Raw genomic sequence first — 26,853 nt, forward strand, 5'->3', positions numbered from 1 at the left:
AGGGCTACTGCTGTGGGGTCAGGAGGAGCCCAGCGCTGTGTTCTGAGTACATTGTGCAGAGCACAGTGCTTTGTGCCGGATCATCTGTGGGTGGAAGAGGAGGCAGCCTCGGGCCTCTCAGACCTGTTCCGCCGTTCAAAAGGTTTCCAGCTCACTCCGTGTCTCCAATCGCCTTCCCAATTGCTTCTGATCCACGCGTCCAGGCATTTATCCACCCTCACTTTGGTGAGAGGATTCTTAACATTCAAAGCCCCAAGGAGAGAAAATTTCCCTCAACGTAAAACTAAAAGGCCAACCTCTTTGACAGAGTGGGCACCCTCCCCTCTCCACCCCCAGAATGGGCACCCTTCTCTCTTTAGCCCGAGTGGGCACCCTCCCCTCCTCACTTGCCCTAGAGGAGGCAGGCGCCCACCCCTCTACACTCCTCCTAGAGCGGGCATCTCCCCTCTCTCCCCCTCCCTCTTCCCCCCAGAGTTTGTACTCTCCCCAGAGTGGATACCATCCCCTCTACTCACACCCAGAGTGAGCACCTCTCCCACGCACCCCCTCAGCAGGGGAACTCTCCGCTCCTCACTACTCCTCATTGTGAGCATCTTCCACTAATTCTCCCAGATTGGGCACCATCCATTCTTCACTTGACCCAGAGTGGGCACACACACACACACACACACTCTCCTCTGCACTCCCCCTTCCCCCCACCCCTCCAATGTTCTCTGGTTTGTTTTTTGGCTGGGGTGGGGGAAACTTAAAAAAAAATCTATTAGCATGCAGGATATGCAATTGTTTTCCGGATCGCTCTGCTTGTTTAGGTCGCTCTGTGGCCCAACATCGTGGAGCTGGAGGTCTCGCTCGGGACTGACTTTGAGCCCCACCGGGCGGCATAGACTTACCAGCCACATTGAAGCTATGGCCAAGAAAGCACACCAACACCTCTACCTCCTTAAAAGCAAGTTCAGCATGTCCCCAACATCTCTCACCCACTTCTACAGATGCACCATAGAAAGTATTTTATCGGGATGCATCACAATCTGGTGGCACGAGTGGAAGACTTCAGTCAGTTCCATGGAGGGACCAGAGGAAAGGCTGCCTCTTCCAACAGCAGAGCGATCTGTGAAACCTTATCCTAGATTTGGTCAGGCAGTGATTGACATGTGCTGTAACTTCATTTCCCCGTCCTCCCTCCATATTCCTTTGCATCCTAATCTCTCCATCCCAAGTTTTAAATTGCCATTTGCGTCCTCTCTCTCTCTCCCCCTTCTTACCTTTTTAAGAGAGTCAAGAGTATTTAAATATCATATGCACCAGAAACGGAACAATGAAATCCTTACTTGCTGCAGTTTTTATAGGCAATGAGAAGGTTTTAATGGGGAGAGCTTCCCAAATTTCTGCAAGATGTTTCATTGCTGAACTACCCAGCTCTGATTCTATGGTCCTTTAAACATGGCTATCTCACTTCTAATAGTTTGTCTCAGTCTACCATAGTTAGAAAGATCCCAGCAGTCAACCATGTCCAGAGGAACACTGACTGTGGACTACAAAGCCACTTGCCTTGGTCATTGGTAGATTTTACTGAATGTCAGTACAATCTAAATCCCCTGCGCGTTTTTCACATATTTTCCTGCTCTCCTGAATTTTGTTCCACCTCAGGCAATGCTTGGACATATTCCTGATGCATCCCACACTTTCCACTGGTTGTTGGATAAGCCTCTGGAAGGGATCCTCCTCTGCCTTTTTATGCTGATTAGACAGTCAAACATTCTCTTCATTGCTATTAACAAATAAGTGCCTTGGCCAACCAGCCATTATCTTATCCATTGTTATTTATAATTAAAATAAAATACGGAAAGTGGAACAAAATGCGGGAGTAACTCAGCGAGTCGAGCATTGTTCCAGCATTGTGTGTCCATCTTCAGTATAAACCAGCATCTGCAGTTCCTTCCTAAACTATGGAAAGTTTTTTTTTAATCATGTTTTTAATGTTGCTTTGATTTATTTCTCTTCTGGAGCTGCTTGTAGAGTTGGAGATTCAGGTCACCTTTTAGTAAATTCCAGGCAATACAAAACCACACTGTTTTGGCTGTTTACCTTCCTATGACTGTCCTGAAGGGGAAGCTCTTAGTTGTAGTAAGATACTGCTGCAATGGAATTGCTTTTTGCTCACTGCATCGGAGTGCTGACTCTGCACAAAGCCTGTTTGTGTACGGATGTTGGCACAGCTTTGCCCCTCGGGACTAATATCACAGGAGCACAGGAATAGACTCAGCTGGGCGAAGCCATGGGAATTGGAGATCAGTCATTTGGAGAATCCCCACTGACATGAGTGTTCCGACCTCTTAAGTGAAATTGGAATGCTGCACAAATACGTGTTCAATATCAAAGGGAGCTCGACATCTTGCTTGTCACTTTGTGGTAAAAGTGATTGGTGAGAAGAGGGCATGAGGAACCGTGAGCAGGAATAACTGTTCCTGTTTGGTTATATCTGACAAATGGAATCCTTGGAACCTGAAACCAATGGATGGAGAGGTTTAAATAGTGCCCCCCCCCCCATCTGAAACCACGCCGAGGACAATGTCAGCCTGCTGGGACAGCATCGACAGGGTTGTGCACTGCAAATGTTGTGCTGCATAATTCATGTGAGGAGTTTTAACTGTAACATTGATACACACACCAATGATTATTGGGTTCAGATGGCATATGTTAGAATGTCATATCGACCCCAGAGCAGTAATGTGAGAGAGCATTAGTCATCATATCATCAGTCAAAGAGTTGGTTTTACAGCAACCTTGCTCTTGGTTTGTTAAATCTACTGGGCAGCTTTAAATCTGAGAACAACTGTCAAAGAACAAATCCTTCAGCCAGTGCATAAGAGTTGGGGAGTGTGAGGATGAAAGAACGTGAGCAGAACCAGTGTTGCCTCAGCGATGTCTGTGTTCCAAAGCTATTTGTCAGCTTGTGGCGACTATGGGACATGGAAGAATGGTCTTGACCCTTTTCACCAGAGATGATGCCTGACCCGCTGAGTTACTCCAGCTTTTTGTGTCTGTCTTTGGGACCATGAGAAGGTGTGGTGTGAAGAGGAGGGAATGTGGCACTACCTTGCACATTGCTGGATGTAGCAGTCGGGTTTCTGGGCTTGAAATGTAACTTTATCAATTGGTTCCTTGTTATTGAACTGGTTGTTTTTTTGATGGGGAGGTGATAGATTGGACAATTGTTTACAGTTGTGTTATTATTAATTGGGCATTTTTGTCTCAATCTTTCTCTGTAACTGCATCTATGTGGATGTGCCATTTTCTGTGTCTATGTCCTCGCTTGATTTTGCTGCTGCTTCACACCTGAGCCCATTGCTTCTCTTTGCATTCCCTTTCTCCTCTTTTCTCTTTGCACCACTCGTTGCCATTCTTCTTCTGTTGCTTCTCTTGTGGAGCTCTGTCTGACCCTAAAGGGCCTGTCCCACTGTACGAGGTAATTCAAGAGTTCTCCCAAGTTCTCATTTTCAGTCTCGTCATTTCTTTATAATTCACATAATACACTCCGTCTTAGAGCTGGAGGCTCATTATCTTTGACTGATTGGTGCCTTCACCCCCGTTAGTGAGCATGCTCCTGATTTATTTTGATGCTCCTCCTCAATCTTACAATGCCTTCCCATTAAAACCCTGTGAACCCTTCCATTTGTCCCAACACTGCAATGCTTCCACCACCCTCCCTACCCCCCCCACCCACCCTCCTCCCCACCACTTTTCCTGCTCCTGCGCGGCTGTAATTTGAATTAGGTTTAGGCAACAGTTCAAAGATTCAGATTCAGATTCAATTTTAATTGTCATTGTCAGTGTACAGTACAGAGACAACGAAATGCATTAGAGACAACAAAATGCATTAGAGACAACGAAATGGTCATGAAAGGTCATGAATTCCTAACAATCCAGGCTTTGACGATCTTCTCTGAACTCACACTTGCTCCTCAAATAAAAGTAATGTTTGCCGGAAGTGTCCAATGGTACTTTATTATCTAGGTGCAGTGAAATTCCTTTTTTTGCATACAGTTCAGTAAAAATCGTACTATACATTAGGCACAACCATACTCCAGTACAAGTGTGTAAGAATACTAGATTACACTGAGGCAGTGCACAAGAGACACCACGTGTTTGGCACCTTCTTGTGACTGTTAAAGCACAAAGTTGTTAAAAATGTTAAAGTCTTAAGGGCCTGTCCCACTTGGACGACCTAATCCACGATTTTAGAAGACCCTAGACGAGTTGAAAAAATGTCAAGGTCGTGTTGACTCGCCGAAGTAAAGGTCCTCCTACGACTATGTCTACGACCTCCTACGACTATGTCTGCGACCTCCTACGACTCCCCTCCACCTCAGTCTTCCACACCTAAGACCAACTACGACTATCTACGTGGAAAATGATCACATTATAAAATGATGTAATGTTTGCATTTTTTTCTCGGGCCAGTTAACGACCTACAACTACCTACGACATCTAATACCAACTACGACTACCATCACGACTTACTACGACCTACCTACGAGTAAAAAGTATCAATTTTTTCCATGCCGACTTTTTTATCGTGGCCATTTCTAATCAGGCTGGAAAAAACGCCGCGACCTACTTGAGGTCACGAGTGAGCGGTGACCACTCACGGGCATGAGGAAGAGTTATGAAGACCTCCTACAACATGGCGACCATGCTGCGAGTATGAGTCAAGTGCAAACTTGCCAGAGGTCGCCAATTAGGTCGTGAAAGTGGGACAGGGGCTTTAGCTTTGCCATAAAGGCACTTCAAGCTAAGTGGCAAAGAAGGTTTATTATCAATGTTTATTCTGCGTAGGGTGACCTTCTGCATACAACCAGCAAACAGGGCTGCTGGAGACTTCCGCGTGGATATGTGAATGCAAAAGCTTCAAAGAAAGTGCTCAAGATGGAGACCTAGTCATACAAATAAAGTTAGAGGAGAAGTGATAACACTACGAAAATAGGTGGCGGGACTGATATGTTTGTGCTGATTTCTGGACCATTAAACTGAGGCTCTGCATTTACAGCGCCACATTCTGCAATCCTGTTCCTAATCCTTTGGCATCTTTTTGTTCAGCAACTTGGATAAATGGGTCTCAGCGGCAGGCCATAACGTGATTCCCAACCAGGAAGTGTGTTTTTTTTACCATCCTTCATTTGCAATTTGCAAGACAAAACAGCCTCTGTGATGCAGCCACTTCGAACACCTGATGATCGATGGTCTGAGAAAGGAATCTTGTGCTATCAGCTGCAGTGGGAACTGCATTTATGAGCGCGCTTGCTGCTGTGTCGTATTCTGTGAGCACCCCTGCCATCAGCTTCTAATGTTAATCCAAAACAATAGGGTTGGAACTGCCTTTGTGTATTGCATCAGGGAAAGAGTTGGGCATAAACTAAGTGCTTTGGTGCTCAAATTATCATCTATATCTTCAAGATGGTGGTCCGGAGACAAGCTTTGTGAAGGGAGATTGGTAGCATGGTGCTGTAGCTATTAGGTCTGCTGCCCCATACCTTCAGCAATTGGGATTCACATTCAGCTCTTAACTATATATGTATAGATCAATATGAACCCATCAGATGATAGATAATTTGTTCAACTAAAGCATCAGTGGAGTTTGATTTGAGCGTAATGTGTAGAATCAGAACCCATTGCTTTGCCAAAAACATCTGTAACATATCAAACAGCAGTGGCAACAAACCTCTCTCTTAAACTGCAGGCCTGGAACAAGATCCCCCATAAGGCTGCTTTCCTGCCCTTCCATTCCGAATTAATGGGATAAAGTGTTACCTAGGGTACAGACCAGCTCTCATTGACATATTCAAATCCTGCCTTCAACTCTCCTGGTCAATAAAACCTTGCCTGCATTATTTTTATAACTCATGACTGTATATGTTGAAAGAAGTTGAGGATAGGGAAGTTCTCATTTAGTGCTCCACCCTGAGACTTCCTCCAGATTAATAACAGCATTGTTGGGGAGATCGTCTCAACCCATGACGGGTTGTGTGATAAATCAGACATCTCCCGAGTTTTTCATGTCCAAAGATATAATCCTGAGTGCAGGTTGGTTCCTCAGGAATGCAGATAGGCATGCTATGGTCTGGACTGCGGAATAAGACAACTGTCTTGGGAGCGAGCGTGGTGGTCCCCATTGCAAGGGAAAATACAAATTGAATTAAACTGGAAGAATGTGTGGTAATTTTCTTAGTTTTTCACATCATTGATACCTGGTGGGATTTTTCTACGCTAGCCATTGATGAATAAATAAGAGTTTGCTCTTAACTGTGGCCAGTTGCTAATTAGAAAGATTGCATGTAGCCACGCAGGGAAGGAAACCAGTTGGATATTTGACTTAGCATTTGCATAATTTTCTATTTGAGGAATATTCAATCTTCAGCAAATTATTACTCAATGTTAATGCAAAATGCATGTGTCCATCCAACTCCTACTGCAGATGGAGGCAGTTGTGGCGATGTGTAGACAGCACCTCAAATGTTAACCAGTGATTCTGCCTCTGTTTCAGTTCATGAATTGTCTTGCATAGTCCAGTGTTGTCTAATATGTTAGCCAGCCATATGGTGAAAAAATGAAGTTATTTTAAATGTTGTGTGCCCCTTGTGTCCTTGGTGATTCAATAACCTGGTCACGACCTTCTAGGTAGATGTTTGATAAATAATTACGTACTTTGATTTCAAGGGTTTCAAAGGTTTTTTATTGTCACGTGTACTAATTAAGGTACAGTGATATTCAAATTACCATACAATTGGATGTGCTTTTGAAAGAGTTTTTTTCCCTGAAGCTTATACACACGGTTAACATGGTGCTGTCACATGTGGCAATTCAGTGATTTTTCTGTTGGGCAATATTACGGCAATGCGAGTCTTGCAACACTCTATGGTTGACGGGACTCTAATTTGTGCTTCCAGAGAACATGCTCCAGAGAACAAGAGTGCAAGGGGCTATCAGTTATATTGAACGTATGCAAAGCTCAATTTAGACCACGCCTAGTGGACTGCAAACAAGTTCACAAATTACAGGATTAGAATTAGGCCATTTGGCCCATCTAGTCTACTCCGCCATTCAATTATGTCTGATCTCTGCCTCCTAATCCCATTTCCCTGCCTTCTTCCCATAACCCTTGTCACCCGTTCAAGAATTTTTCTCTCTGCCTTAAAATTATCCACTGCCTTGGCTTCCACAGCCCTCTGTGGCATTGAGTTCCACAGATTAACTAGCTACTGACTATAGAAGTTCCTCTTCACCTCCTTTCTAAAAGAGCGCCGTTAAATTCCGAGGCTATGACCTTTGGTCCTAGACTCTCCCACCAGTGGAAATATCCTTTCATAACAAACAGATGGAAACATCCTTTTGTCCAGTTAGAGCATCAGACTTAGGAAGGAAACAATGAGGCATATTGGATGATGGCACATTGTCTGAAAGTTGGAACCAGATAATTCAGAAGTAAATACCTCCTCGTGGAAAGGCTGGTAAAAGTGTGGAGCTCTCTTCCTCAAAAGGGAAATAATGCTCTGTTACTTTGTTTCTCATTGATATAACAGCAGTTTGTTTGTCTCATACACTGAGGGAAATGCGTCTATGTGGCTACTGAACAGCACAAAAAACATGCATCAGGCAGAAGATAGACGCAAAATGCTGGAGTAAATCAGCAGGTCAGGCAACTTCTCTGGAGAATCTCTAGAGAATTCGGAGATGCTGCCTGACCCGCTGAGTTAATTCAGCATTTTGTGTCTATCTTCGGTGTAAACCTGCATCTGCAGTTCCTTCCTATGCATGCATTAGACAATGCAACCTGGCAATCAGCATATCAGCTGTTTAAGAGGGAACTGCAGATGCTGGAGAATCGAAGGTTACACAGAAAAGCTGGAAAGGAAGGAGGAGACTCTGAGCACGTGTGAGGTGTTGCTCTTTGGAAGGTCAAATGTAAGGAGAAAATTACATTTAATGGCATAACCGTGGTCAGCATTGATGCAGGGGGGGGGGAAGGGAAGGGGAAGGGAAAGGGGAAGGGAAAGGAACACGTTTTTGGTCTCTTCCTTCGGGGGATGCGACAAGTAGATAAAGTTTTGTAAGTATCCCCCGTCTATGCCTGCGCCGAGGCCTAATGGCGCAGCTGGCGGCCTCGGAGCGGGGCAGAGGCAGCGGCGGCGTGGCCTCGGAGTGGGACGAGGCGCCCTGGGATGGCAGCAGCAGCAGCGAAGCGGCAGCCTGGCCTCGGAGCTGGGGCGGCGCAGCGGGGGCCTGGCCTCTGAGCTGGGGGGCGACCTGGCCTCGGAGCGGGGACAGCGACAGCGGCAGCCTGGCCTCGGAGCTGGGGCGGCGCAGCGGCGGCTGGGACGGCGGCAGTGGCTGGGACGGCGGCAGCAGCAGCGACAGCGGCGGCCTGGCCTCGGAGCGGGGACAGCGACAGCGGCCACACGGCATCGGAGCTGGAGCAGCGGCCCGCGGCGCCTGGCCTCGGAGTTGGGACAACGGCGCAGCTGGCGGCCTCGGAGCTGGGGCAGTTCCGGCAGCAGCGGCCATTCGACCCGACTGCAGGCCGGCGGACGACAGCGGGGATTATACTCACAGCAGCAGTACAGTGGTGGCTTGGCCTCGGAGCTGGGGGGGCCTCTGTAGAGCAAGCCAGCGATACGGCAGCAGCTCCAGGTAACTCCTCCTCCTGGCTCCAACGGCTCCCCGGGCCTCTTAACAGCGGCCACAGCGGCGGCTGGGACGGTCACGGCAATGAGGCAATGTAAGATTGTCCAAAAAATGGCTCCGTCGCGGCGGCCAGCAGCGACAGCGGCGGCCTGGCCTCGGAGCGGGGACAGCGACAGCGGCCACACGGCATCGGAGCTGGAGCAGCGGCAGCGGCGACCTGGCCTCGGAGTTGGGACAACGGCGACCAGAACTCGGAGCTGGGGCACGTTCCGGCGGCAGCGGCCATTCGACCCGACTGCAGGCCCAGTGGACGACAGCGGTTTTTATACTCACAGCTCCAGGTAACCCCTCCTCGCTCCAACGGCTCCCTGGGCCTCTGTAGTAGCAAGCCCCGCGCTGATTTTATACTCACAGCTCCAGGTAACTCCTCCTGGCTCCAACGGCTCCCCGGGCCTCTTAATTTTATTTAAAAAATGTATCCAACAAATTTTTTGCACCCCTAAAAATTTAGCGCCCGGGGCAACCGCCCCTCTGCCCCCCCCACGCTACGCCACTGGTCACGGCAATGAGTGTAAGATTCAGGAAGTCACGATGCAGCTTTTATTAGACTTTGGTTAAGCCACATTTGGAATATTGCGTACAGTTTTGGTCATTCCATTACTGGAAGGATGTGGAGTCTGTGCAGAGGGTGCAGAGGTTTACTAGAATGATTCCTAGATTTGGGCGTATTAGCTATAGGAAGAGGTCAGACAGACTTGGGTTGTTTTCCCTGGAATACCAGAGGTTGCAGACCTGATAGAAGTAAATACATTTTTTGAGAGGCATAGATAGGGTAGATAGTCAGAATCTTTTTCCTAGCATGGAAAAATCAATTACTAGAGGGCATAGCTTCAAGATGAGAGGGGCAAAGTTTAAAGATGTGTGGGGCAATTTTTTTACACAGATGCCTGGGTGCCTGGATTGCACTGCTAATGCAGTGGTGGTAGAGGCAGATACAATAGTGACATTTAAGAGACTTTTGGATAGGCATATGGATATGACGGGAATGAAGGAATATGGATTATGTGCGGGTGGATATGAAATGGCCTTGGCATCAAGTTAAGCACAGACATTGCGGGCTGAAGGGCCTGTTCTTGTGCTGTACTGTTCTGTGTTAACAACCCTGCCCTCAGGGCTTCATTGATGACAACTGTGAGTGCAAAAGAAAAGACTGAAGCATTTGTAGTCACGTTCAGCGAAAGGTGTGAAGTAAATAGCCCAAAGGCATACACAAAATGCTGTAGTAACTCAGCGGGACAGGCAGCATCTCTGGAGAGAAGGAATGGGTGACGTTTCGGTTTGAGACCCTTCTTCACTCAATAGCCCATCTCGGCTTCCTCCTGCGAACCCCACCATCACAGATGCCAGTCTTTGGCCAACTTGATTCATGCCACAAAACGTCCAGGAATGGCTATGAGCACTGGATACAGCAAAGGCTATGGGACCGTGCACCAGCCTGGCTGTGGAACTGGAGATCTGGGCTCCAGAACTACCAGTGCGTCCAGCCAAACTGTTCCAGTACAGTTAAAATTGGCATTTAGCAGACAATGTGGAAAGCTGGCCAGGGATGTAGTGTTCATAACAAGCAAAACAGTTCCAATCTAATTAATTACCACCCACTTACATTCAAATGTCAGCGTAGTGTTGGAACCTGTTGTTGCCAGTGTAATCAAGCTGCATTTAGTCAGCGAACCCTATCACTGATGCCAAGTCTGTCTTTCCAGGACCACTTAGCATCAGTCATCATCTCAACCTAAGTCGAAACATAGCCTGAGGAAAGTGCGGCACAATGGCACAGCTGGTCGAGCTGCTGCCACACAGCTGCACATCAGTCTCTCATTCACACTCACCAGCTGAGCCCCACTGGACTTGGGTTCAATCCTCAACTTGGGTACTGGTGCATGGAGTTTGCATGTTTTCCCTGTGAACATGTGGATTTTCCCCAGATCTTTCAGTTTCCTCCCACATCTCAAAAACTTGAGGATCGGTAGGTTAATTGGTGGCTGTAACTTGCACTGAGTGTATAGTTCAGTTTAGTTTAGAGATACATCGTGGAAACGGGTCCTTCGGCCCAACAGGTCCGTGTCAACCAGTGATCAGCATACCCTAGCACTATCCTACACACTACGGACAATTTACAATTTCTACCGAAGCCAATTAAGCCTGTACTTCTTCGAAGTGTGGGAGGAAACCGGAGCACTCGGAGAAAACCCACACGGTCATGGGGAGAACGTACAAACTTCGTACAGGCAGTACCTGTAGTCAGGATCGAACCCAGGTCTCTGTAAGGAAGGCAGCAACTCTCCTGCTGCGTCACCGTGAAGCCCCCTGTAGATGGGTAGTCATGGCTTGGGTGGTCAACATCTGCATGGACTCATGGTTCTGTGCTTTATCTCTCAATGACTTTACAATAGAATTCTAGATGTGTGATGAGAGTAAATGCCCTTGATATCAAGCAGCATTTGTTGTAGTGTGAACTCGAGGCACTGGGGTAAAATAGAAGTCAATGGGCATCAAGGGGGAAACATTTCAGTGAAAAGTCATGCCTTGCAGAAAGAAAGATGCCACGCTTGTCAGAGGTCAAGTCATCCCAGCACCAGTTCATCACTGCAGGAGCTCCTCAGGCTAGGCCCAATCATTTCCTGTTGCTTCTTCATCAGGTCAGAAGTGGGGTACATACAGTGCCCTCCATTATGTTTGGGACAAAGACCCATCATTTATTTATTTACCTCTGTACTCCACAATTTGAGATTTGTAATAGAAAAAAATCACATGTGGTTAAAGTGCACATTGCCAGATTTTAATAAAGGCCATTTTTATACATTTTGGTTTCACCATGTAGAAATTACAGCTGTGTTTATACATAGTCCCCCCCATTTCAGGGTACCATATGTTTGGGACACATGGCTTCACGAGTGTTTGTAATTGCTCAGGTGTGTTTAATTGCCTCCTTAATGCAGGTATAAGAGAGCTCTCAGCATCTAGTCTTTCCTCCACTTTCCATCACCTTTGGCAACTTTTATTGCTGTTTATCCACATGAGGCCCAAAGTTGTGCCAATGAAAGTCAAAGTAGCCATTATGAGACTAGGCTAGATGGTGGTTAGATATCAGGGCTGCCAACTCACAGGCATTGAGCGTGAGAATCACACATTTTGCCAAATTCTCACGTTCTCACGCTGATCACAAATTTCTCACGCTCTGTCGTGAGAAATTCTGTGATCAACGAAAATTTAAAAACTCATATCAACTGCACGGGCCGTGTGTGTTGGAGAGCCGGGGCTGAGGGAGGGATGGAAGCAGAAGCAGCGGCGGGGCAGATGCGGATGGGAAGCCGGGGCTGGCGAGTGTTTCCCGGGCTGGCGAGTGTTTGCCGGGCTGGCATGTGTTTGTCGGGCTGGTTAGTCGCTCGCTGCAGCTCCAGCCATGGAGCAGCCTCAGTGCAAGAGTCCCGGGCCGTCAGAGACGTTGCGCCGCTGCCGTGAGATTGTGCCGAATACGCCCAGATGACCGGCATGGATCAGGTTGTGGCTCGGTGCATCCTGGAGGACAACCAGTGGCTGCTGGAAAGTAAGTACCAAGCACTGGGTAGAAACGGTGGAAGATAGTGGCCTTCAAATGGGGGTAGTTGGAGAAAGCATCCTGCTTGCCTGCTAGATTATCACTTACTGTAACTACAGGAAAAATGTTCCCGATGTTGATGGAGTTCAGAAACAGGGGTCACAGTTTAAGAATAAGTGGTAGGCCAGTTAGGACTGAGATGAGGACAAACTTTCTTCACGCAGAGAGTTGTGAATCTGTGGAATTCTCTGCAGTGGAGGCCAATTCACTGGATGTTTTCAAGAGAGAGTTACATTTAGCTCTTGGGGTTAGCGAAATCAAGGGATATGGGGAAAAAACAGGAAAGAGGTACTGATTTTAGATGAACAGCCATGATCATATTGAATGGCAGTGGCGGCTCGAAGGGCCAAATGGCCTATTCCTGCACCTATTTTCTATGTTTCTATGCTTGAGTATATGGCAATAAAACTCGACCACTTGATTTTGAAGCATTCATGCATGGTGGAGGTATAATGTAGTCATAGAGTGATACAGTGTGAAAACAGGCCCTTCGGCGCAACTTGCCCACACCCGCCAACATGTCCCAGCTACGCTACCTGCTTTTGGTCCATATCCCTCCAAACCTGTCCTATCCATGTATCAGTCTAACTGTTTCTTAAATGTTGGGATAGTCCCAGCCTCAACTACCTCCTCTGGCAGCTTGTTCCATACACCCACCACCCATTGTGTGGAAAAAGTTACCCCTTAAAAAGTTACCTCTTAAAAATACTTAAAACAAAAAACATTGAAATCATACTTCCACAATGCACTAAAATATAATTTTAACACATCAAATTTCAAAACGTCCCTACCGTAGGAGGGGGGACACCCCCCTTCCACACCGTCCCCCAACTTGGTTGCTCCACTCCCTCACTGGGTACCCCTAAGGCCAGTGATCAATGATTGCTCAGCCCCCCCCACTTTCAAAAACGGTCCGTGGCCCCTGGTTCAGACGAAGAACACTGTCAGATGTGAGTGGGGGACTGAGGCCAGTTGTCTGTGATGTTTGGATCCCAATGCTCAGCGCTTCGTGTTTCGTAGTTGGCTAAAATAATTGATTTAGAATTAGCCTAATTTGTAATTAGTTGACAAAACCGTAATTTATTAATCCGTAATATACAGGTGGATGGGATAAGTGTAATATTAAAATGATATGCAAGATGTCAGGCTATCTGTCATAACATACAGCCCCGATAACCCATTATTTCCTTCAGTTAAATATTGGGAAGGTAGCACTATTGTCATTTGCCACTCAACTATTATGTTTGCTTACCTCACTGACTGTTTCTAAACCCCCCCACCCCCCCCCCCCCCCCCAAATTCCTTTGACAGGTTGAATAGAAATGTCCCCAATCTCGTTGTTTTATTAATTGAACACGTAGATGATCATCCTCAAGGAATGTAATCAGATGGAAACTGATTTAGATGCAATGTTTAAGAGCTTGTTCAAAGAAGGGGCATATTTTAAAGGAGTGGCAGAGATACTTGCAGGGGAATATGTGAGGAGGTTATTATTTGTTTTCAGTTTTAGCTTGAACCAGGACATCTGAAGATTCAAAGTTTAATATAGTAATTGTGCTGATACTGACTCCAACCTACCACGTAATTAATATCATCCATTCCGGAGGTTTTATTTTTCTGATTCCATTTAAACTCCACTTGGATTTCAATCACTTCAGTGTAAAAGTAATTGGGAATGGAGCATTGGAACAAAAATTTGCCCTCGGTACATATTAACTGTGATATAATAATGTATGCATGTTGGTAGGTGCAATCAAAACAAAGATCTTTTAATCATTATTGTGTTATGAATACCACTGAAAATATTAAGTACTCTCAAGATCACATTTAATAGAATAATATTGCTTAAATGTATAGTTATTGAACTTTGCATTTCGGAAAAGTCCCAGCTGAGAGGAAGACAGCAAAAATACTGAAAATATTGGGGGTGAAAATGACTTCAGGACAGTTTGTTAGGAAAATGAAGGAAATGGTAAAACAATACTTATACAGCTGGTACGCAAAAATGCTGGAGAAACTTAACGGGTGCAGCAGCATCTATGGAGCGAAGGAAATAGGCAATGTTTCGGGCCGAAACGTTGCCTATTTCCTTCGCTCCATAAATGCTGTTGCACCCGCTGAGTTTCTCCAGCATTTTTGTGTACCTTCAATTTTCCAGCATCTGCAGTTCCTTCTTAAATACTTATACAGCTGAGTTAGTATAATTTTATTGGATGAGAAATTGTGTTCAACCAATTGATGACTTAATTGACAAAGTAACTAGCATGTTAGATAACAAGGAAGCCAATGGATGCAGCAAATTTTATGATACAAAATTTGGTCTGTGAAGTGCCCCATAAAAGATTACCGCGTTAGATAAGCACCAGTGGACTTGAAGATAATAGGTTAAGTCCAGATATGGGGCTTTATGTGTGGACCAGATATATTGTCAGTGCAGAGGGGCTAGGAGGAAAACCAAGTGTGCATCCAGAGTCAAGGTCTGGAATAGTTCTAGGCGTGCAGTCAAAGCTGTGACAATGGGAGTTTCAGCACTGGGAACCTAAGCAGGTAAGCAGCTATGATCAGGGTAGAATAGGGGGCCAGATGTAAGGCTGGACTCAGGGTCAGGAATGAGAGAAGCTATGAAACTGGAGTCAAGGTCAGGAGTAGTACCATGTTTGCAGTGAGATCCAGGTTAGTCAACATGGGCCAAGTGTTTTATTATAATCTGATTTCCATACATGAATACACTAAGATCATTCATATGCTGCACCTGTTGATCAGAGCCTGGCACTACTGTAAATGTAATTAGGAATGTAATTTAGCCTAACCTTATTCATAGCTAATCCAATTTAAAGCATAAATATTGCATTCAAGTGTAAGTTAAAAGACTTGCTACAGTATGCACCAGATTGCACAATTTCAAGCTGAAAAATGCAAAAGCTCCATACCAATGGGAGAGGGGACACCCCCCTCCCATACCCTTCCACCCCCCTCCCACACCCTTCCACCCCCCCCCCCCCCCCCCCACCCTCGGTGGCTATGCTCCCTCGGGCTTGGTCTCTCGCAATTTCTCACTCCCAACTCTCAATCAATGTTGGCAGCCCTGAGATATGTACGTGAAGATCTGTGACGTGCAGGGCTGCTTCTGGGAATAGGCTCCACATATCTCTGACTGGCACAGCCAAAATGGGACAAATGGCCTTCCTCAGTTGTAAAATTTGTTTCATTTGCTGAACATTATTCTCACACCGGAAACTTGCTGTGCACAATTTGGTTGTTGCCTTTCCTACATGGTTTAAAAGATTCAATGACCTCGGAGTACTTGAATTATTTTCTGGATGCCGTAAAAGGCACTGTAGTAATGCAGGATTTCTTATCAGGTCTGAAATATGACAACAGTTTATCATTTCTCCATCACTTGTGCGATCAGAGAAATTGAAGACTGCAAACGAATGTGAGGTAGTCTTATTTAAAACATTTAATAAGGAGAGGGTGGACTGTGAGGTTCCTTCTACAGGTTCAAGTGGCTGGAACTTGGGTAAGGATATGTGTGATAAGAGATGTATGGCAAAGATTTGTAGTTGGTGTCAGACATAGCAGTTTGCTGTTCATAGAAGGGGTAAGTAGACTAGGCTGGTATGAAGAACAGCACAGTGGTACAGCTGGTAAAGCTACTACTTCACAGCTCCAGACATGGCAATACATTAATGTATTGTCTTTCCGCTTTTCACTATACCTCGGTACACATAACAATAAACTAAACTGAACAGCCATGCAGGTTCAATCCTGTTCTCCAGTGCTGTCAGTGTGAACTTCACACGTTTTCCTTGTGATGGCACCAATTTCCTCCTGGTGTTCCAGTTTCCTGCTACGACCCAAATGCAGGTTAGTGCTGGAATCTGCAGGCAATTGATGGGAATGTGGGGAGATTAAAATGGGATTAGTGTAAATAGGTGCTTAATGGTCGGCATGAACTCAGTGGGCCCAAGGGGCTCTTTCAGCCCTCCATGACATGACTCTAAAGATGAAGAGAAATGTTTCACTGAAATATTTGGAAATCCTTGGCATTATGGATACTCAGTTAAGTGTGGTAAAGGTTGGAATGAGAAGAGAAAGTGCACGTGGAGAGAGTCATCATTCATTTTACCAAATTCCTGCGGAGACTTAAACTGCTGAGATTGCTGTTCTTGTTTCTATTCTTTATTGCAGCTGCTCCAGATTAGGAGAGATTAACGGAGGAGTACTCTCCAGGAATGCTTACATTTCTCGACAATTACAGCCATTCCTTCATTTGCGAAAGTGATATGCTCTTAGGAAATGTTTTGTAAGCAGAATTTCATAAATCAAAAAAACTGGAGGAAGCACATTGTAGGTATTTTAGTATAGCGTATTTATATGGGTGGAGATTTGTAATAGCAAGAAATTGATTCATAAATTGGTTAAAATTCAAAACTGGTGTCAATACCAAAAATGTATACATACAGGCACTTCCTGCCTTCTGTAATATGCGAGTTACCTAAACTCGTACCTATGTCAACAATTCACAATGGGTGGTCCCGTTTCCACAATAACCTGTGTTATTGCAATGGGAGGATGGGTGAGGGCTTCCCATAAGCTTCATAGATATAAAAGCATTGCCTGGGTTTGCAGCTCTTCCACTTTCTGCCACTGGGAAGGCAAGTGAAAACGAGGGAGATGGTGGAGAGCAACTCCCGGCCGAGTTGCCGAGGGGCACCAGCGAGCCCTTCTTCACCAAATGCCGCACTGTCCAGTTGACTTAGCTGTTGTTACGACTTACGTTGTAGCCCCTGGTCGACAGCGCTTTCTTCAGGCCACCGTCACCGACACGATTCGCTCGGCCTCCACGGGGCTCCCTCCCCTCTCACACACAAAATGCTGGAGTAACTCAGCAGGACAGGCAGCATCTCTGTAGAGAAGGAATGGGTGATATTTTGGGTCGTGACCCTTCTTCAGACTGATGACAGGGGAGTGGCTGGGACAAAGATAGAATGCAGTCGGAGACAGTAAGACTTGGTGGGAGAACTGAGAAGGGGGAGGGGATAGAGAGGGAAAGCAAGGGCTATTTGGAGTTAGAGAAGTCAATGTTCATACCGCTGGGGTGTAAGCTATCCAAGTGAAATATGAGGTGCTGTTCCTCCAATTTGTGCTGGGCCTCACTCTGACAATGGAGGAGGCCCAGGATAGAAAGGTTAGATTGAGAATGTGAGGGGGAGTTGAAGTGTTGAGCAACAGGTAGGTTAAGATGGACTGAGCGAAGGTGTTCAGTGAAATGATCGTCAAGCCTGCACTTGGTCTCGCCGATGTTGAGAAGTTATGCCTGGAACAGCGGATGAGGTTGGAGGAGGTGCAAGTGAACCTCAGCCTCACCTGGAAAGACTGTTTGGGTCCTTGGATGGAGTCGAGGAGGGAGGTAAAGGGACAGGTGTTGCATCTCCTGTGGTTGCAGGGGAAAGTACCTGGGGAGGGAGTGGTTTGGTTGGGGAGTTAACCAGGGAGTTTCGACTGGAACGGTCTCTGCAGAAAGCGGAAAGGGGTGGAGATAGAAAGATGTTACCAGGAGTGGGATCCCGTTGGAGGTGGCGAAAGTGTTGGAGGATTATATGCTGTAGGCAACGGCTGATGGGGTGGAAGTTGAGGACAAGGTCCTTGTTACGAATAGGGGAAGGGGGAGCAAGAGCAGAGCTGCGGGATATCGAGGAGATCCTAGTGAGAGCCTCATCTATAATGGAAGAGGGGAACCCCCATTTCCTAAAGAATGAGGAAATCTCCGATGCCCTGGTATGGAAAACCTCATCCTGGGCGCAGATGCGACTTAGACAGAGTGTGGATTTGTCTATCACCTTTCATGACACAAGGTTGGCACAAACTGAAATGAAATTGAAAAATAAAGCAGAAAGTATGTATTTCTAAATTAATCCCTCATTTTACACACTGGTTTCTTTTTGATGGTTTTCCTTTTTGTCCATTCACCCAAGGTGCTGAAACAGCTTCTGATGAGTAAATCAGTCTTGCACTGGAAATTTGTTACAAATTCAAACCAGCTGTGTTTCTTGTCCAGAGAGGGTTCAGCAAGTGGTGTTCTAAATGAAGCAGGTTGCTGATATCTCATTTGCTAATAGTACTGGATTCAAGGATACCTCTTCCCTGTTGTATGAGGTTTATAGTTTTTATTCAAAGTCATTTTCAAAATTGCTTATAAATCATTTTGCACTGCCTGTTCAGGAAGCAGATATCTAGTTCGGAACTAGTAAACTGGTTTGAGGAATTCTTTTCTCATTCTCTCTTTAATTTCATCACAGATTGAGGAAGGTAGCAAAGCGGCAGCAGTGGGGAAGCTTCAGGTTGGAGACGAGTTGGTCAGCATCAACGACGTGGTCCTGACTGGCTTCAGGCAAGAGGCGATCTGCCTTGTGAAAGGATCGCACAAGGCGCTGAAGATGGTGGTGAGGAGGTGAGGCATGAAACAAAGCGTGGGGTGGGGGGGAGATGTTCACACTGGGACTGCTCACTTCTACTTGGCACGGTGATGAAGGATGTTAAAAGTGGAAACTCCTGGATCCAGTCCATCAGGTTGGGCAACATCCGTGGAATGGTAATTTACTTTCCAAAACACTTGGGGATCTTCCAGTTTACATAATGGTTACTGAGTTTGGGACAAATGGTTTAAACTTTGTCATAAATGTAATTCTAAAATGAATATATTTTGTTGGCTATAAAATGGATAATGTGGAAAATGCTTACACGAAAAAACGGAAATGTGTTGGTGACCAGCTCATCTTCAGTAATGACGACTCCAAACCAAATGTTGGCAAGTGCATTGAAAGTGATATCCGGTGCTGCTTTAACATAGCCTCTCGGTATATTTTAGGTGCAGCTGAGAGAAGGGAAAACATTGGTTCAAGTCTTATTCCAAACACTTAAGTTTGACCAACAGTTCTTGGGAGTTCTGTATTGATGGAAATGCTATCTTTAAGATGCCCTGCTGGAAATAGATGCCCTCTTGTGGAGGAAACCCTTTGAATCCAAGACACCATTTATGTCTTACCCCACATTTTAAAAATGAATGAACTGGCTATTGCCATGTTGTTTGTCCCTGCCTGTAGACTGATAGTTGCTTTTGTTCCCAGAACACGGCAGTGACTACCTTGAAATCCTCTTGTTGGCTGTAAATTGCTGAGGGGTACCTGAGGTTGAGACAGGTGCTATGTTAATGCAAGTTCATGCTTCCGTTTATGGACTGATAATGAACCCAGACTCCACAGCCGTGGGCTCGCTGAAGTACTAAGGTGTTGGTTTCCTTTCTTTCCGTTGATTACTTTGCGAAGGGCCCAGCCAGCTTTGTTTTGGGCCTTCTCATCAATCATTCATGAACAAGGTGCCGAGTCACTGTTATTAACGTGGAATAGATCCTAAATGAAGTGCTCAGTATTGCGTTACCCGATAGAACAGTTTTCAGCTTGGGTTACACGTTGTGATCTATGCAGGAAGCGATTTGAAACGGCGTTTCGGATCTGTAGAAAGTGAAAACATGAGGATCGCTCCCATGCTGTTGTGGACATATCCCTGTTCCAACATTGTGGTTGGATCATAATGTGGGGCCTCCCTGTCTAGTTGCACAGTGGGAGCATTCTCAATGGACTGACTGCATAAGATAGCCTATTGCCACTTATCGATAACTAGGCATAGGCAATAAATATCAACCTGGGCATCAGTGTCTCCATCCCAAAGGTATGCTTTACAAAAACATTAATGGTGTTCTGCCCATTGTTCCTTTGGGGTACATTTGATGAATAACAACATTGTGGCACGGTTTATTTTGATCCTGTACTTTCCTGGCTCTCTTGTGACCACAGAAATATGACAGCCTCCAGTGTTGCTGTTTGTGTAGATTCATGTGTGACCCTTTGGGACTGATCTGTGATCTTTGGTGTAGAGAAAGGAAATTTCCCAATAATATATTGCATTGGATGCTCACTGAAATGCCAACAATTATTTGCAGACAAATGTGTTTCAAAACACTATTTGAGGATCAAATATTGGTCTCTATGGCTCTGCTGTTCAGTGAGATTTAGTCTGGTGAGGGCAGAACACCTTGTGGAGAGCAGAGGGGAAAAACAGAGACTTGTACCTATCACAAACTCAAGAACCCCTAAATGCTTGACAGCCAATAACAGGCTACTGTCAAGTGATCATAATCGTAATCATACTTTATTTGCCAAATGTGTTTTGCAACATACGAGGAATTTGATTTGCCATACAGTCATACCAATAAAAGGCAACAAAACAAACAAAATATATTTTAACATAAGCATCCACCACAGTGACTCCTCATTGTGATGGAAGGCGAAAAAAAAAAGTTCAATCTCTTCCCTTCCTTGTTCTCCCACGATTGGTGGCCTCAATCCTTCCGTTGATGGGACGATCTTGGCTCCCGTAGCCGGCGGTCGGGCCCTCCGCATCGAGTCGATCAAGCTCCCACAAAGGGGGGATCTCAGCTCCCCCGTGCCAGGCAATCGGACCCCGGGTCGGGGCTGGTCAAACCTTCTGCTACTTTGGAGCTCCCCGACATCAGTCTCTACCTGAGACTGTGAGCTCCTCGATGTTGAAATCCCCCGACCGCGATGGAGCGTCGATCCCAGGCAAGGGATCGCAGGCTCCGATGGTAGTTCCACGTCCCCGCGGTGGGGCTCAAAGTCAGTCCCGAGCAAGGCCGCCAGCTCCATGATGTTAGGCCGCAGAACGACTGGAGATGCAATCTGGAAAACAATTGCATCTCCGTAAGGTAAGGGATTGAAAAAAAGTTTCCCCCCCTCCTCCCCCCCCCCCCCCCCCCCCCACATAAAACAAACCAGAAAACATTAACACAAACTTTTTAAAACACACTAAAAATAACAAAGAAGACGAAAAGACGGACAGACTATTGGCGAGGCTGCCATCGCTGACAGCGCCACTGTTGTAATGCAGGAAATATCTAAATTGCAAACAGATAACCCAACAAGGAGCAACTCAGTGACCAGATAACGTTTGTTGTTGTCAATGGAGGGTTAAACGTTGTCCAAGAGAGAACATTAACAGCTTTTAGGTCCACATCAAAGGGTTGAAGGTGTTTTCATTTTAATACCTCTCCTGAGAGACAGCGCCCCCTGTGGTGCAGGAGGAGATGCTGAACAATACGGTGACCCTGTTCTGGGTGATGTCAGGAAGCTATTCATCACACCTGGGCCAAGTAAGTCTGTTACGTCCCCTTCCCCCAGCCCTCGATACCCTGGCCTCCTTTGACTGTGTAGCTTTCCTCCGGTGCTCTAGTTGCCTCCTACGGTCAAGAACATGCTGCTAGGTTAGTTGGCTCCTGTTAACTACCCCTGGATCAGGCCACAGTTCATGAGCCAGGAAAAGGTTAAACAGGGAAAATGGAGGTACGCTACAGTTGGAGTTGCCGGAGACTGGCACAGTAGACTGGACGGATTAAGTGAACTCCTTCAGAATTGTAAGGAAATATGAAAAGACAGTTCTTGAATTGTGGGCATCGTACCTTATTTTCTGTCTCTACACTATAGTTTGCATTAATTTGCATTTTGGTTGAAACTTGCAAACCGTGAGCACCAGCTCGTAGTCATGACATGTGGTGCGTGGAACAGGCACTCTGTAGCATACTGGATAAATATTATTTCCCCGATGTCCTGGTGTGCAGTATGAGTATAGTGGCCCCCTTCCCCTGACCCTGAGAAGACATTCCCATTCCCCCCCTCATCCCCCCCCTCTCTCTCCCCTTCTCCCCTCTCTCTCCCCTTCTCCCCTTCCATTCCCCCTCCAATTCCCCCTCCCCTGTAACTAGGAAAATGGACAAGGGAGAGCCAGCGGATGTAATGTACCTGGACTTTCAGAAAACATTTGATAAGATCTCACATAGGAGATTAGTGGGCAAAATTAGGGCACATGGTATTGGGGGTAGAGTGCTGACATGGATAGAGCAGTGGTTGGCAGACAGGAAACAAAGAGTGGGGATTAACGGGTCCATTTCAGAATGGCAGGCAGTGACAAGTGGGGTACCGCAAGTCTCGGTGTTGGGACCGCAGCTATTTACAATATATACTAGACCAAGTGCAGACCAGCTGGGTCTGTTCCCCCAACGTGCGGTTGTGGGGGGGGGGGGGGGGGTGCAGCATCACACAGATCAAACAGCTTAACTCTCCCCCCCCCCCCCCCCCCCCCGCACTCACGCTAATTACCCCCCTTGATATTATATTAATATTATTAATTTGTCCTTTTACCTCATAACCACCCTATCCCCTACTGACGCATAGCCCCCAACTTGCAGTCACATCTAGAGAGGGGGGGGGGGGGGGGATAGAGAGTGAGGGCAGAGAGAGAAGGGGCAGAGATACAGAGAGAGGGGCAAGAGGGAGAGGGGGGGGGTGGCGAGGAGGAGAAGAGGGAGGGTGGGTGAGAGGGGAAAGGTGGGGGTGGAAGGGAGGGGAGAGAGAGGGTGCGAGTGAGGGGGGGAGAGGGGAGGGGAGGGGGGGTCAGGGGAGAGCCTCATCTATAGTAGGGGAGGGGAACCCCCGTTCCCTGAAGAATGAGGACATTTCCGATGCCCTGGTGTGGGACACCTCATCCTGGGAGCAGATGCGGCGTAGACAGAGGAATTGGGAGTAGGGGATGGAGTCCTTACAGGAAGCAGGGTAGGAAGAAGTGTAGTCTAGATAGCCATGGGAGTCAGTGGGTTTATAGGAATGGCATGTTGGTCTTCATTAAAGTGAATGGCATGTTGGCCTTCATAACAAGAGGAGTTGAGTATCGGAGCAAAGAGGTCCTTTTGCAGTTGTACAGGGCCCTAGTGAGACCACACCTGGAGTATTGTGTGCAGTTTTGGCCTCCAAATTTGAGGAAGGACATTCTTGTCATTGAGGGAGTGCAGCATAGGTTCATGAGGTTAATTCCCAGGATGCCAGATATGTTGATAGAATGAAGTGATGAGCTTGTATACTCTGTAATTTAGAAGGATGATAGGGCATCTTATTGAAACATACAAGATTATTAAGGGTTTGGACACGCTAGAGGCAGGAAACATGTTCCCGATGTTGGGGGAGTCCAGAACCAGGAACAGTTTAAGAATAAGTGGTAAGCCATTTAGAACGGAGACGAGGAAATACTTTTTCACACAGAGAGTTGTGAGTCTGTGGAATTCTTCCTCAGAGGGCGGTGGAGGCCGATTCGCTGGATGCTTTCAAGAAAGAGTTAGTTAGAACTCTTAAAGATAGCGGAGTCAAGGGATATGGGGAGAAGGCAGGAACGGGGTACTAATTGTGGATGATCAGCCATCACGTTGAATGGCGGTACTGGCTCGAAGGGCCGAATGGCCTACTCCTGCACATATTGTCTATTATCTATTGTTATGAACATTGCATTCTCCACTTACAAGTAATAACCCCCATCTTTTTTTTTAACCCACGACCTCCCTCATCTTGGTGTGCACCCATTTCCCCCACCGTCACCCACAACCTCAGTCACCTGACTCTGTTCCCCTCCTTTGTACATTAATCTCCCATCCCCTCAGTTCCAGTTTCACTTTTATCTCTTCACTTATCCCACTCCCCTTTCTCTTTCCCCTCATCTCACGTTCTCCGGCTTCACATTTCAGTTCTCTTCTCTCCCCATCTGACATCCTTTTTTTCTGTTTTGCATCTTTAGCCATTGGCACTTATTCCACCCATTCACCAATTAAATGCCCCCTTCATCCTTATCCATCTATCACTTGCCAGGCTTTGTCCTCCCCCTACCTCTCCTTCCCTGCTTTGCCCTCTGCTCCTATCAGTCTGTAGAAGGATCCCAACCAAAAAAATACCTGTCCATTCCCTCCTCAGATGCTGCCTGACCCACTAAGTTCCTTCAGCTATTTGTTTTTTGCTGGTTTGTACGTGGAAGGTATGGTGAAATGACATGGTGGAGGATGCAGGAATGATGGAGGATGCAGAGCTGGGCTGTGCCACATTACGACAGGATATGATAAATGGCTTGAGTTTAAATACTTGTCTTTGTTGGACGAACCCCAGGCTCTGCAGCCTACTCTTGTTGAGACCTCCTCCTTTTGTTCCTTGAGCCCTCTGCGTGGGTCCTGTGCTGGTGTTGCCTTCTTGAACACCTCTATCTCCTCCTTCCTCACTTTCCTTAAGTTCTTTAAAAGTTACTTGTGGTCATTTGGCTAAGTCCCTCATCCCTTGGCTCTGTGTGTGTGTTATTGTCTCGTTATTCTGCAGTGAGCCACCCAGTGCATGTTACTACATTACACATGCAAAGTAAATTAAGTTACTGACCTTGCGGCTTTATGTAAAGCTTTTTAATACTTGGAAATTCATCCCAGGCTAGAAGTTTTTCATGTGCTTCCTCATTAAAATAATGCAAGAAACATGCAGCAGCTCAGACAGTTTCTGGAGGATCAACGTTTCAAATTGATGATAGACACAAAATGCTGGAGTCACTACAGCATCTCTGGAGAAAAGGAATAGATGACGTTTTGCGTTGTTGATGACTCTGCATTTGATGACTGATCTCTCTGTTTCTCTCTCTGATGCTAGGAGATTTGCTAAATATATTCAGCATTATCTGACCTTTGTTTCAGATTTCAAACATGTGCGGTATTTTGCTTTTGGACGTTAAATGTAGCATCAGTGCAGAGTGCCCCGCCTTTTAAATCTGACTGACTGAAGCCAATGGAATGAACTGTGGAGGCACAGTTCGAAGTGCTGACTCTGCTGTTTAGCATATGTACTGCCACCAACTGGGCTGAATTGCTAGGCATGAGGATCTTGCCCTCATTCATGTACGTAGCTGCCAAGTTGCTGATGTTCACGCTAAAATCTTCGCCGTACTGAACAAATTAAAGTCACTAGACCTGAGTGTTTGACCATTTGTACGATACCCTTTATAGAGATAACTTCTGTGATATGCAGAATGTCAGTTTGCAAGAATGTAGAAGGAATGTCAGTTTAAAGTGTTTGAAGATCAGTTTCAAAGCCAGGGTAAAGTTGGATAAATTGTTTTGGGTGAGATAATCGTTTCTTTTCTGTTTGGAAATGAATTACATTTCTATAAACTGGGAGACCAAATGTCTTCACACTGGTGAGCTGAAGCTTCCAGTCGGACCTAGGGCTTGAGTACATTATCTACTGCAAGCTCGCAACCTCCTGCAGATATATACTGCACCTCCCACCCTGCCTCTGTTGTCCTAGTGTTTACGTAAGCATTGTATTTGCGATGATGATAAGACCTTCCACTTCAAGTGCCACTGAGGTGACTTCCTTTTTTTCTTAACAATGACTTACCTTGGACTATGGAAGCCAGCTCTCAACAGTGTTCCCTCCATTTCCAAATCCCATCCTCCCCCAGCAGAGCAAGGATTAGGTAGACACAAAATGCTGGAGTAACTCAGAGGGACAGGCAGCATCTCTGGAGAGAATGAATGGGTGCCTTTTTGGGTCGAGACCCTTCTTCCGACTAGGTACATCTTACAAACCATTTGCTTCCATATTTGATGGATGATACTTCATACTAAATTCTGTCACCGAAACATCACCCATTTTTTCTCTCCAGAGATGCTGCCTGACCCGCTGAGTAACTCCAGCACTTTGTGGCTTTTTTTGTTTCATAGTCCATGCTTGTCCATGTGCCACTGGCACCACATTGCCACCTGCTGGTTGAGCAGACAGGTTGCAGGTAACTAGGAGAAAATTTAGATGAGGATATATTTGCATTTGTTTCAATGCCTTTCATAATGGAAAATTAAGAATGGCAGCTCATGTTTGCCTAGTAAGCAAAGCATGGAGTAAATATGCGTACAAAGATGTTGACTTTGAAACCTAATTAGTCCGTGTGTGGTAATTACTTTGCCAAAGTACTCCGGTTGTGTAGTATCTGTAGTCTCATTGTACCCGCTGTGTTGTGGGACCACAACCCACTGGCACTCACTCTGCCTTGCTGCAGAAACCCCCACGACAAAGTGACCTTGTGTTGGCTGGTTCATCGGAGAATGATCCAATGTAATAGGTGCCAGTGGGCAGTGTAGACATCAGGCAACAAGGGGTTGATTTTGGCAGGACCATCCTCCAAGTGTTGGATATAGACACAAAATGTTGGAGTAACTCAGCGGGTCAGGCAGCATCTCTGGAGAAAAGGAATAGGTAAGGTTTTGGGTTGATACCCTTCTTCAGACTGAGAGTCGGGGGAGAGGGAAACGAGAGATATGAAAAGGTACAAAAACCAAATGTATGAAATCTATGCAGAAGGAAAAATCAAAGCCAACAACAATGATCAGGGAATGGTGGAGCCCACAATGGCCCACTGTTGGCTGTGGAAAAGGTGGTAATGAATGGATACAAACAGTGAAACTGAGCAGGACGACTAGTAGGACAGTGTAACTAGTAGGATGACTTGGTTGGGGGAGGGATGGAGAGTGAGGGAATGCAAGGCTTACTTGAAGTTAGAGAAATCAATTTCTAAACTGCTGGGTTGTAAGC

The 26,853-nt window shown here is 46.1% G+C and overlaps 1 protein-coding gene across 2 annotated transcripts in view; it reads left to right on the forward strand.

The window, feature by feature from the left end:
* LOC129702851 (protein Shroom2-like) overlaps positions 1-26,853 on the forward strand; it is a 133,500-nt gene that overhangs the window by 45,933 nt on the left and 60,714 nt on the right. For both annotated transcript variants that reach the window (XM_055644885.1, XM_055644882.1), the window contains exon 2: positions 18,640-18,791. In XM_055644885.1, coding sequence (XP_055500860.1) covers positions 18,640-18,791 — 152 coding nt within the window. The remainder of the gene's footprint in view (positions 1-18,639; positions 18,792-26,853) is intronic.

Source organism: Leucoraja erinacea, chromosome 13 (genome assembly GCF_028641065.1).
Source record: "Leucoraja erinacea ecotype New England chromosome 13, Leri_hhj_1, whole genome shotgun sequence".
Lineage (NCBI taxonomy): Eukaryota > Metazoa > Chordata > Chondrichthyes > Rajiformes > Rajidae > Leucoraja > Leucoraja erinaceus.